Source organism: Amyelois transitella, chromosome 31 (assembly GCF_032362555.1).
Source record: "Amyelois transitella isolate CPQ chromosome 31, ilAmyTran1.1, whole genome shotgun sequence".
NCBI classification, from domain to species: domain Eukaryota; kingdom Metazoa; phylum Arthropoda; class Insecta; order Lepidoptera; family Pyralidae; genus Amyelois; species Amyelois transitella.
Window position 1 is genome coordinate 3,730,092 of NC_083534.1, and position 13,780 is coordinate 3,743,871.

At 39.3% G+C, this 13,780-nt stretch overlaps 1 protein-coding gene across 1 annotated transcript in view; it reads right to left on the bottom strand.

Moving 5' to 3' along the window:
* The window catches only part of LOC106138936 (double-stranded RNA-specific editase Adar-like), a 38,880-nt gene that overhangs the window by 12,767 nt on the left and 12,333 nt on the right, over positions 1–13,780 (bottom strand). The window contains exons 6-10 of the mRNA XM_060953099.1: positions 12,522–12,681; positions 4,408–4,500; positions 3,188–3,352; positions 1,559–1,633; positions 87–222 (exon numbers count right to left, since the gene is read on the bottom strand). Of these exons, the coding sequence (XP_060809082.1) occupies positions 87–222; positions 1,559–1,633; positions 3,188–3,352; positions 4,408–4,500; positions 12,522–12,681 (629 nt within the window). The remainder of the gene's footprint in view (positions 1–86; positions 223–1,558; positions 1,634–3,187; positions 3,353–4,407; positions 4,501–12,521; positions 12,682–13,780) is intronic.

Sequence of the window (13,780 nt, forward strand, 5' to 3'; positions counted from 1 at the left end):
ATAGAAGTGACTATATGTTTGGTGAAAAGTTGAAAAGAGGATTTTCAGACTAAACGTTATCATACAACACATAACACGACACTCACTTTGCGATGTGGTCGGCCAACGTCTGCGGCAGAAAGCCGGTGGGGACAGAGTCAGGCGAGGAGTCCGAGCGGCCTTCCTCCAACACAGCTAGCGCCGACCGTGCGGCGGCCAATTTGGCCAGTTTCTTACTGGACCCTGTGTTACAGAAAATGGAAAGTTATTTATCATATCTTATACATACATACATACATAAAATCACGCCTCTTTCCCGGAGGGGTAGGCACGTTTATCATATCTTATCTATACTTATATTATAAAGCTGAAGAGTTTGTTTGTTTGAACGCGCTAATCTCAGGAACTAATGGTTCGAATTGAAATTCTTCTTTTTGCGTTGGATAGACCATTTATTAAGGTCATTCCTTATCATAAAAAAAACTTTAGGCGATGGGCTAGCAACCTGTCACTATTTGAATCTCAATTCTATCATTAAGCCAAATAGCTGAACGTGACCTATGTTGGTGTCATTTCAAGACTGTTGGCTCTGTCTACCCCGCGAGGAATATAGACGTGATTATATGTATGTCTGTAGGTATGTAATACTAGAGGCCGCCCGCGACCTCATCCGCATGGAAACCCTATCAATTCCGCCATAACCTATATGTTATTCTAGATCTTCAGCTACCCACACACTAAATATATCATCATAATCGGTACAATAGTTTTTGCGTGATAGTGTAACAAACATCCACACCGACATCCTGACATACTCGCAAACTTTCGCATTTATACGCTACGTTACTTTACTCATAAGTAAGCTTTTAATGTTTTTCTATTAAGTCGGTTTTTACATTGCTTATTTTACTTCTATAAGTGAAGATTTGTAAATGGCTTCATATTGCTATTTTTTCGTTAGTGTGTTAAATTTAGTCGATAATCTTCCAGATAAATAAATCTTATATATAAAAATGAATCGCTAAATGTGTTGGTAAGCGCTTAACTCAAAAACGCCTGGACTAATTTGGCCAATTCTTTTTTTTTAATATTCGTCGAGGCTCAAGGACGGTTTTTACGGCGAAAAAATACCAAATAATTGCCTGAAAACCTTAAAAACAGTACTTTTCTTTATCCCATACAAACGTTTTCTAACTAATACGTACAGTCAATTTGAGCTTTATTGCTAAAGTATAAAGTTCACTGTTGTTTAAGCAATGTAGGTCTAATAGATAGGAACAAAAAACTGTCATATTACAAATCTTTTTGACAGAACGAAGTCTGTCGGGTGCGCTAGTCCTACTACTATTATAAAGGCGAAAGTTTGTATGGATGTTTGTTACTCTTTCACGCAAAAACTACTGAACCGATTACCATGAAATTTGGTATGTAGGTAGCTGAAGACCCAGAATAACACATAGGCTACTTTTTATCCCAGAGTTCCCGCGGGATTGATAGGGTTTCCATGCGGACGAAGTCGCGGGCGGCCTCTAGTAATAAATATAAGATAGTAGTAAGATGAAATGGCTGGTCTTCTTACCGTAACCCTCGAACTTCTGATCCTTGACCTGGCACACAACCTTGAACCTCATGCTGTGACTCAACTGGAGGGGTGCTGAAACCAAAAAAAAAACATAATCACGTCTATATCCCTCGCGAGGTAGACAGAGCCAACAGTCTCGAAAAGACTGAACGGCCACGTTCAGCTATTTGGCTTAATGATAGAATTGAGATTCAAATAGTGACATCCTAGCCCATCGCCTAAAAGAAGAATCCCAAGTTTGTAAGCCTATCCCTTGGTCGCCTTTTACGACATCCATGGGAAAGAGATGGAGTGGTCCTATTCTATTTTCTAATGGTGCCGGGAACCTCCTTTTATGGATGTCGTAAAAAGCGATTAAGGGACAGGCTTATTAACTTGGGATTCTTCTTTTAGGCGATGGACTAGAGACTATTTGAATCTCAATTCTATCATCAAGCCAAAAAGCTGAACGTGGCCAATCAGTCTCTTCAAAGCTGTTGGCTCCGCGAGGTATATACAGGGTCACTTTTAATTCAAGTGCATAAATTTAACTGTTATGTTTACTCATCTAAAGAATATTAAAAACGTTAAAAGAAAATTATCGGTTCATATTTCAGAAAAAAAAATAAAATTATCAAAATCCACGATCCTAAATACGTCATATCGTACGTACTTTACTTGATCTTGATACTAGAAAAATAAAATTTATTTTTCAGACATTTATTTACATGTTTAGTTTTAATTTCTTTTTGTAGTATTGGTTTTTAATAAAGCGTGTGACGTAGTTTTTGAGGGGTTTTTTAAATGTGGATGACGTTTAATTTAAATAAAAATAGGCTCAAACGGCTCAGAAGCATGGGTATAGTCTATGTTTAAAAGGATGCAATTGTTTTAAATGTCACCCTGTATGTATGTATAATGCAACACGAAATTTTAAAATCAGTCATATCGACTGACGCGCAGTAAGAAATCATTGTAATTTTTATTTTTTTCTGTGTAGTTCCCGGCACCATTAGAAAATAGAATAGGACCACTCCATCTCTCTTCCACGGATGTCGTAAAAGGCGACTAAGGGATAGGCTCATTAACTTAGGATTCCTCTTTTAGGCGATGTGCTAGCAATCTGTCACTATTTGAATCTCAATTCTATCATCAAACCAAAAAGCTGAACGTGGCCTATCTGTCTCTTCAAAGTTGTTGGCACCTCAAGGGATATAGACATGACTATATGTATATATGTAAGTATCCTTTGTATGTATGTAAGTACGTTTGTATGTATGTAAGTACGTTTGTATGTATGTAAGTACGTTTGTATGAATGTAAGTACGTTTGTATGTAAGTATGTTTGTATGTATGTATATGTTTGTGTGGATGTATGTATGTGTGTGTACGTATGTACGTATGTATATTTGTATGTATGTATGTACGTACATACAATTAACTCGTCACACAAATCACCTTGGGCCGTGTCCAGCGACGAGCCATCCCCGAATGTGCAAACGAAGCTGAGCCCCGGGTAGTTCTCGTACAGCAGATTTATCGGGCTCTTGTTGACAGACGGCGCCACTGTCTTCATGTATATATGTACGTATGTATATTTGTATGTACCTACGTACGTGCATACAATTTATTGGTCACACAAATCACCTTGGGCCGTGTCCAGCGACGAGCCATCCCCGAATGTGCAAACGAAGCTGAGCCCCGGATAGTTCTCGTACAGCAGATTTATCGGGCTCTTATTGACAGATGGCGCCACCGTCGACCCGAACAACGCCGTGGAGGGGGAGGAACCCGACGCAGGGGGGGTTGACACTGGAAATAAAACATTATTAGTGCCGTGTGGTTCATGGGGGTTGACACTGGAAAGTAAACGTAATGAGTGCCGTGTGGTTCATTTATATTTAACATACATACATATGGTCACGTCTATACCTCTTGCGGGGTAGACAGAGCCGACAGTCTTGAAGACTGAATGGCCACGTTCAGCTATTTGGCTTAATGTTGGAATTGAGATTCAAATTGTGACAGGTTGCTAACCGAACGCCTAAAAAAAAAGAATCCCAAGTTTGTAAGCCTATCCCTCAGTCGCCTTTTACGACATCCATAGGAAAGAGATGGGAGTGGTCCTATTCTTTTTTGTATTGGTGCCGGGAACCACACGGCATATTTAAATAAATTATAATAGATTGAGTTAGCCTAGACGAACGTATCTTGATCAAATTAAGGACGTCCTGGCAAAGGGTCAGGTCAAGAGTACCCGAAACCGCCGAGCTTGCATGAAGAGAATTGTGAATGTGGATGAAGCGAAGGAAGTGTGCAGAGATCGTGGCAAGTGGAAAGATGTAGTCTCTGCCTACCCCGCAAGGGATGTAAACATGATTATATGAATGAATGACCGAAAATTTTAAAGCGGCTTCAAAATTTTTATTCATTATTATAGGATACTTCATATCGCTTAGCAATTGTCAGATCTTTTGGTTTAACAACATTGGTTGACGTCAAATGAATTACTTAAAACTAAGTTTACTGCCGCTTCCAAGGCGTCAGCGCAGAAGAAGCGGTAACAAACTTCAGAAATTCGACATCCGTCATCTGTGTTATCCATGGGAAAATTCGATGGGAAAATTCGATGGGAAAATTCGATGGGAAAATTCGATGGGAAAATTCGATGGGAAAATTCGATGGGAAAATTCGATGGGAAAATTCGATGGGAAAATACGATGGGAAAATACGATGGGAAAATTCGTTGGGAAAATACGGTGGGAAAATACGATGGGAAAATACATGAGAAAATACATGGTAAAATACGGAGTGGTCCTGTTCCAAATCACCCGAGAACCACACGGCGACAGATAAAACAAACTTACCCGGACTAATCTCCATTTTGATGGTCGCGGCGGTGGTCGGCGGTACCGGCGCATGCGCCTTGGCGGCCGGCTGTATGCATTGGAAGTCTGAAACTGAAAAAAGAAAAACAAAATTTACTAACACAACAATCGATTATTTTTTTATATAAAATAATTCTCGTGTCACAATGTTCGTTCCCGTACTCCTCCGAATCGGCTCGACCGATTCTCATGAAATTTTGTGAACATATTAAGTAGTGCCGTGTGGTTCCCGGCACCAATACAAAAAAGAATAGGACCACTCTATCTCTTTCCCATGGATGTCGTAAAAGGCGACTAAGGGAAAGGCTTATAAACTTGGGATTCTTGTTTCAGGCGATGGGCTAGCAACCTGTCACTATTTGAATCTCAATTCTATCACTAAGCCGAACGTGGCCTATCAGTCTCTTCAAGACTGTAGGCTACCCCGTATGAACTATAGACGTGACTATATATATGATGTATGTAAAAATGCAACAGTAATCTGCATTCCGTGACAGTACTCTAGTCAGACAAAGCTTGCAACTACAAAGCATTAAATTATGCATTCATCCATTCGTTCATAATTATATTTATAAACGAAGGTTGTTCAACTGTTGTCTTTGAAATTAAAATATAGATTACATTAGTTCGAGACAGAGTTCATTCGGTAGGTATTATTATTATCTATACAAGTTGAAGAGTTTGTTTGTTTGAACGCGCTAATCTCAGGAACTACTGGTTCGAATTGAAAAATATATTGTGTTGAATAGATTAGTCGAGGAAGGCTTGAGGCTATGTTATATTAAAAATAATAGAAAATGTGAAAAATGGGGAAAATTATTAATCCTTGTGTGCTTGAATGATGCCGAAAACAACTATTCCACACGGACGAAGTCGCGGGCACAGCCAGTAAAAAATATAATTAACACGCTAATTTCAGTATTAAAAAAAACTAAAAATATTATCTTGGGCACTAAAAATGTTAGGCAATTTTTCTATGCTGTCTAAAAAAAAATTTTAATTAAATTTACAAGTTGGCAATCCCTTGGTTGACTTTTAAAATAAATAATATATATATGTATATATATACGGGACGAATTACACTGATTGAGTCAGCCTCGAAGTAAGTTCGAGACTTGTGTTACGAGATACTAACCCAACGATACTATATTTTATAATAAATACTTATATATAGGTACATAGTTAAACATCCAAGACCCAGGCCAATCAGAAAAAAGTTATTTTCTCATCATGCCCTGGCCGGGATTCGAACCCGGGACCTCCGGTGTCACAGAGGCCGTTTCGGTAAAATCAGTACAAGAAAAGCAGTTGACAACTCGCACACAATATGCTTCTTCTTCTACATACCTACTTATGAAATTCTTCATCCTGGCTTCAGTCCTAGTTGACCACCATGAGCCCGGGATAAGCCCCTGACCATGGACCCTGGATTGGGCGAGTCAGGTTTTTACACGAAGCGACTCCCGTCCGACCTCCGCAACCTTTGCATAGAAACCTAACCCACATCCAGTTGTCTGAATGTGCAGGTTTCCTCACGACTTTTTCCCTCACCGCAAGAGCATCGGTTAGTATTAAAACTAATGTATATAACTTCGAAAATAGTCAATGGTATACGGCCGCTGTGGGATTCGAACCGATGCCATATGCAGCATGCGTTTTAACCAGGAACTATATTCCGAATCAACCACCGATGCTATTTTTGCGACCTACCTATATAAAATACCAGCTGTGCCCGCGACTTCGTCCGCGTAAAATAGTTATATCGTGCATCATTGAAGCCCTCGAGGATGAATAATTTTTCCCGTTTTTTTTTTCACATTTACCATTATTTCTTCGCTCTTTATAGTTGCAGCGTGATGTTATATAGCCTAAAGCCTTCCTCGACAAATTGTCTATTCAACACAAAAAGATTGTTTCAATTCGAACCAATAGTTCCTGAGATTAGCGCGTTCAAACAAACAAACTCTTCAGCTTAATAATATTAAGTATAGATCTGTTCTTAATTTTTATGCACACCTTACATATTCGAAAAAGCCGCTCCGTTTTTCGTATTCCCCTCGGGGGCACGACCGTCCTTTACAAACTTTGCAACGTAATTAGATTTTCGATCGAACCCCGGCACGCACGGAAGTCGATAAAATGAGACATTCAAGGGTATATTATAAAAACTGTGACGGGGTGGGTACAGTCGCACGGAAAAATATCCGGTTGCTTTTGTTTTCACTGTCAGGGATGATGACAAAGTCTTAAAACAAAATAAATTACTAAGTAGAGGTCGCCCGCGACATCTTCCGCTTGAAATCATTCCCGCTGGGACTCCCGGATAAAACAGTAACCTATGTGTTAATCTGGGTCTTCAGCTACCCACATACCAAATTTCATCGTAATCGGTTGAGTAGTTTTTTGCGCGAAAGAGCAACAGACATCCATACTGACATACTCACAAACTTTCGCATATATAATATTTGTACAGGTTTAATAACATTAAAGAATACACGTAATATATGTTGCCGTATATGTTTTATTTTTTTTTTCAAAGTACGATGGGAAAGTCCATTTAAAAATTCAAAATTATTTAAAAATAACTATGACAGGAGTGAATAAACAAAAATATGGAATAACTTTTATTAAGACATCATATCCATTAACGCAATAATTAAGGTAGCTGCCATACAAATAAAGTTCGTGACGCGAACAAGATACGAAGATGTGACGTCACACTTGAGTAACGTTTTGTACGGGGCGCTTTGGACTCGTCCAAATAATGTGTTATGCTACTTCGTATAACTCAGGTACTTTATTGTTTTTTGATGCCATAATTTGACCAATGATTTAGTTGTTGTGAAACTAAATTAACACCAAAATAAAAAAGAAAATTGTCATGCCTATCCTTACAATTGGATAGGCATGATGACAATTTTCTTTTTTATTTGAAATAACGTCCATGTAAATCAGTTACGTACCACCCGTTCATCTATCTCAGTTTGGTCCAAAGGTTCGACTGGCAGAGAATGCCTTGTGGCATTAAGTCCACCTGTTGTACATTTTACGTGCATAAAGTTTAAATAAATAAATAACTTAGTATCAATCTTATGTATAGCTACTTAATTGAATGACTGTATTAAATTACATGACTATAGGACCGGAAGGAAGTACCGTATGGTTCCCGCAACCAATAAAAAATACCAATAAAATTTTAGGCGATGGGGCTGGCAACCTGTCGCTATCATCAAGCCAAACAAGCTTAACGTGGCCTATCAGACTTTTCAAGACTGTTGGCTCTGTCTACCCGTCTATATAAGACGTGACTATATGTACCTATGTATGTGAAATACGCGCATGACTGTACTTTACAAGTTACTAACTTACGGAAAGATGGGACACAGAATTGATAGTATTTTCAGTCACAGAACTAACTGGATTTAAAAACTGACGACGCCGAAGAACTGACAAAGCGGACCCCGGGTCCGGAAAAGTGGCAGATTAACAATAGTAGTAATTTCAGTACAGAACTAACTGGATTAAAAATTGAAGATGCCAAAGAACTGACAAATGGGACCCGGGGTCCGCTTTGTCAGTTCTTTGGCATTTGCCATATTTCAATTAATATCACGTTTTTTTCACCTAACGGGTTAAATAATGCCAGTACTTTATCTTATATACACACATACATTTATGGTCACGTCTATATCCCTTGTCTTGAAAAGACCGAATGGCCACGTTCAGCTTAATGATAGAATTAAGACTCAAATAGAGACTCTCCATCTCCTAAAAATAGAATCCCAAGTTTGTAAGCCTATACCTTAGTCGCCTTTTACGACATCCATGGGAAAGAGATAAGAGTGGTCGTATTCTTTTATTGTACTGACGCCGGGAACCACACGACACTACTTAATCTAACTCCTAAAAATGCCACGTTACAACTAGCTTTTAATTTATTAACTACAATTTATTTTTTTACTCCGTTCCTACACTACATACATACCTCCTTCAAACAGAAAATATGCAAGCAATTTTTTTACGACATAACCCCCCCAAAATCTTTTTGTGCGTTTGCCGAGGCGGACGGTGGAAACTTCCTGAACAACGATAAAAGTTAAAGTTACTTTATAAACAGACTAGCGGCCCGCCCCGGCTTCGCACGGGTGGACATATTTTTGTGTTTTATATCCTACTACTTCCTACTACTATTATAAAGGCGAAAGTTTGTATGGATGTTTGTTACTCTTTCACGCAAAAACTACTGAACCGATTACCATGAAATTTGGTATGTAGGTAGCTGAAGACCCAGAATAACACATAGGCTACTTTTTATCCCAGAGTTCCCGCGGGATTGATAGGGTTTCCATGCGGACGAAGTCGCGGGCGGCCTCTAGTTTTGAAATAAATTTATTTCAAAACAAATTTATGCCTAGGATGTCACTTTTGAAGATCTATTCTATATCTGTGCCGAATTTTATCAAAATCGGACCAGTCGTTTTTGAGTTTATTCCACACAAACATACAAAAATACAAATCTTTCCTCTGGGTAAGGCTTAGTTTGATTGTTTGCGGTGAACGCGAGGCGTGTAGGTAAAATATTATGAAACTAGCTGTGCCCGGGACTTCGTCCGCGGTGGAATAATTATTTTGGACATCATTGAAGCCTGTGCCGTGTGGTTCCCGGCACCAATATAAAAACAGAATTGGACCACTCCGTCTCGTTCCCATGGATGTCGTAAAAGGCCACTAAGGGATAGGCTTACACACTTGGGATTCTTTTTTTTAGGCGATGGGCTAGCAACCTGTCACTATTTGAATCTTAATTCTATCTTAAAGCCAAATAGCTGAACGTGGCCTATCAGTCTTTTCAAGACTGTTGGCTCCGTCTAGTCCGCAAGGGATATAGACGTGACTATATGTATGTATGTATCATTGAACCCCTCAAGGATAAATAATTTTCCCCGTTTTTTGTTTTTCACATTTTCCATTATTTCTTTGCTCCTTATAGTTGCAGCGTGATGTTATATTTTAGTTAGCCTAAAGCCTTCCTCGATAAATGGTCTATTCGACGCAAAAAGAATTTTTCAATTCCGACCAGTAGTTCCTGAGATTAGCGCGTTCAAATAAACAAACAAACTCATCAGCTTTGTATCCTTGCTTGACATCCTTAAGTGCCCAAAATAACTATTCCACGCGGACGAAGCCGCGGGCACAGCTAGTGTTAAATTAAAATCGTAAGTAATATAATGTTTCATTTGAAACATAATACTTATCTGTCAATAAAGAATACCACGTTAATATATAAATTACAATTTACAAATCCACCGAACAAATCAAAAAATGGGAAAGCAATTAATTAAATTTTCGTTGACAAGCGATGTAGGTATAATGCAAAATACTTAGGGCTGCCTCTTACGACATTACATTTTTATAGGCGCCTTCATAACAAAAGTAAGTTCTCAGTTTGACCTGTATGTATACATACATATAATCACGTCTATAACCCTTGCGGGGTAGACGAAGCCAACAGTCTTGAAAAGACAGGTAGGCCACATTGAGCTATTCGCCTTAATCATAGAATTGAGATTCAAAATGTGTGAGTTCAAAATGCCGTGTGGTTCCCGGCACCAATACAAAAAAGAATAGGACCACTCCATCTCTTTCCCGTGGATGTCGTAAAAGGCGACTAAGGGATAGGCTAACAAACTTGGGATTCTCTTTTAGGCGATGGGCTAGCAACCAGTCACTATTGGAATCTCAATTCTATCATTAAGCCAAATAGCTGAATGTGGCCATTCAATCTTTTCAAGACTGTTGGCTCTGTTTACCACGCAAGGGATATAGACGTGACCATATGTATGTATGTATGTTGAGATTCAAATAGTGACAGGTTGCTAGCTCGTCGCCTTAAAGAAGAATCCCAAGTTTATAAGCCTATCCCTTACGTCCTTTTACAACATCCACGGGCACGAGACGGAGTGGTCCTATTCTTTTTTTATTGGTGCCGGGAACCACACGGCATACACACCTGTATGTATGTGTGTGCGTATGTTTGTTTGTATGTATGAATGTATGTTTGCCCGCGATTAACTCGCGTTTCGTTAAACCGATTTTAATGCGGTTTTCAGAGAAGTGTTTATTACTGTCGAAAGAGGAGTTTTAGAAAATTAACCGACTTCAAACAAGGATGATATCGATTGGACACGGTAACCTTTTTATAAAAGTTAATATTTCTACTACCTAGACAATTTTGTTACGTTGTTAGAAAATTTTGTTAAATAACGTTCGTAAAAAGTTCTAACAACATCACGTGACCTATAATTCTCTCACATCATCACGTCTACATCCCTCGCGATGTGTGAATGTGTGTGAAGTGAACGTTTCGATAAATTAATCTGATTTTATTTCGTCAACCCTAACGTTACGTTTCGGCACAGCTAGTGTTGAATTAAAATCGTAAGTAATATATTGTTTCATTTGAATCATAATACTTGTGTAGTATGTATTTATATTGTGTTTATATTAGGTTTAGGTATATTTATACTTTGCATTTCATTTTATAGGTACTGCGCCAATCGCCTTTTTATTTTAATTTCCTCCCACCCTAAGGTTGACTGGAAGAGATTGCTTTAGCGATAAGTCCGCCTTTGTACCTAATTACCTGTGTTTTTTTTCTTATGGTGCAATAAAGAGTTTATCTATCTATCTTATCTGTCAATAAAGAATATCACGTTTATATATATAACAATTTAAAAAACCACCGAACTAATCAAAAAATGATAAAGCAATTAATTTCGCCGTTTCAGATTTTTTATTTTGTCAACCCTGACACCACGTCCTGTGGCGTGACGTGCCTTCAGAACAATTTTCCCTTTACATAAATACCAATTTTTACGAAGCGGGGTTACTGTTCGTCTTGTATTTTTTGAAAGGAGGATAAATTTATTGTTCACTGACTGTGCCGTGTGGTTCCCGGCATCAATACAACAAAGAGTAGGACCACTCCATCTCTTTCCCATGGATGTCGTAAAAGGCGACTAAGGTATAGGCTTACAAACTTGGAATTCTTCTTTTGGCGATGGGCTAGCCACCTGTCACTATTTTAATCTTAACTTCTATCATTGAGCCAAATAGCTGAACGTGGCCATTCAGTCTTTTCAAGACTGTCGGCTCCGTTTCTATCCCGCAAGAGACACAGACGTGACCGTATGTATGAACGTGTAATAAAAAAAAATCACCCTCGCCTAACCTTTAAACGTGACCATGTATATATGTATGGAAAGAACAAATCACCCCCGCCTAACCTTTAAATGTGACCATATGTATGTCTGAAAAGGAAAAATCACCCCCGCCTAACCTTTAAACGTGACCATATGTATGTCTGAAAAGGAAAAATCACCCCCGCCTAACCTTTAAACGTGACCATATGTATGTCTGAAAAGGAAAAATCACCCCCGCCTAACCTTTAAACGTGACCATATGTATGTCTGAAAAGGAAAAATCACCCCCGCCTAACCTTTAAATGTGACCATATGTATGTCTGAAAAGGAAAAATCACCCCCGCCTAACCTTTAAACGTGACCATATGTATGTCTGAAAAGGAAAAATCACCCCCGCCTAACCTTTAAACGTGACCATATGTATGTCTGAAAAGGAAAAATCACCCCCGCCTAACCTTTTAACGTGACCATATGTATATACATATGTATGAAAAGAAAAAAATCACCCCCGCCTAACCTTTTAACGTGACCATATGTATATACATATGTATGAAAAGAAAAAAATCACCCCCGCCTAACCTTTTAACGTGACCATATGTATATACATATGTATGAAAAGAAAAAAATCACCCCCGCCTAACCTTTTAACGTGACCATATGTATATACATATGTATGAAAAGAAAAAAATCACCCCCGCCTAACCTTTTAACGTGACCATATGTATATACATATGTATGAAAAGAAAAAAATCACCCCCGCCTAACCTTTTAACGTGACCATATGTATATACATATGTATGAAAAGAAAAAATCACCCCCGCCTAACCTTTAAACATGACCACATGTATGCACTTGTAACAAATTAAAAAAATAAAATCACCCCCGCCTAACCTTTGAACGGCTGGTCATCACTGCTGAAGTCCTGCTGCCTGGTCCCGTTGGAGAGCACGCGGCCGGCGTGGGCGAGCAGAGCGGCGAGACACGCCCTGGCCGCAGACGCCCGAGCCTCCCTCTTGCTGTGACCTATACCCTCGAAAGTCATGTCGGCCACCTGTGGGGGAGTACGGAAATACATACATACATACATCTGCCGTGTGGTTCCCGGCACCAATACAAAAAGGAATAGGACCACTCCATCTCTTTCCCATGGATGTCGTAAAAGGCGACTAAGGGATATGCTTGCAAACTTGGGATTCTTCTTTTAGGCGATGGGCTGGCAACCTGTCACTATTTGAATCTCAATTCTATCATTAAGCCAAATAGCTGAACGTGGCCATTCGGTCTTTTCAAGACTGTTGGCTCTGTCTACCCCGCAAGGGAATATAGACGTGACCATATGTATGTATGTATGTATTCTATCATTTAGCCAAATAGCTGAACGTGGCCTTTCAGCCTTTATGATAGAATACATAAGTATGTATTCTATCATTTAGCCAGGCCCGCAAGGGATATAGACGTGACCATATGTATGTATGTACATACATATGGTCACGTCTATATCCCTTGCGGGGATAGACAGAGCCAACAGTCTTAAAAAGACCGATAGGCCACGTTCAGCTATTTGGCTTAATGATAGAATTGAGATTCAAATAGTGACAGGTTGCTAGCCCATCGGCTAAAAAAGAATCCCAAGTTTCTAAGCCTACCCCTTAGTCACATAAATACATAAAATCACGCCTCTTTCCCGGAGGGGTAGGCAGAGAATACCTCTTTCCACTTGCCACCGCCCGAGCCTCCCTCTTGCTGTGACCTATACCCTCGAAAGTCATGTCGGCCACCTGTGGGCGAATACGGAAATACATACATACATATCATCACGTCTATATCCCTTACGGGGTAGACAGTGCCAACAGTCTTGGAAAGACTGAAAGGCCACGTTCAGCTATTTGGCTAAATGATAGAATACATACATATAATCACGTCTATATCCCTTGCGGGGTAGACAGAGCCAACACTCTTAAAAAGACTGATAGGCCACGTTCAGCTGTTTGGCTTAATGATAGAATTGAGATTCAAATAGTGACAGGTTGCTAGCCCATCGCCTAAAAGAAGAATCCCAAGTTTATAAGCCCATCACTCAGTCGCCTTTCACGACATCCATGAAATGGACCTATCCCTTTTTTTTCTAATGGTGCCGGGAACCACACGAC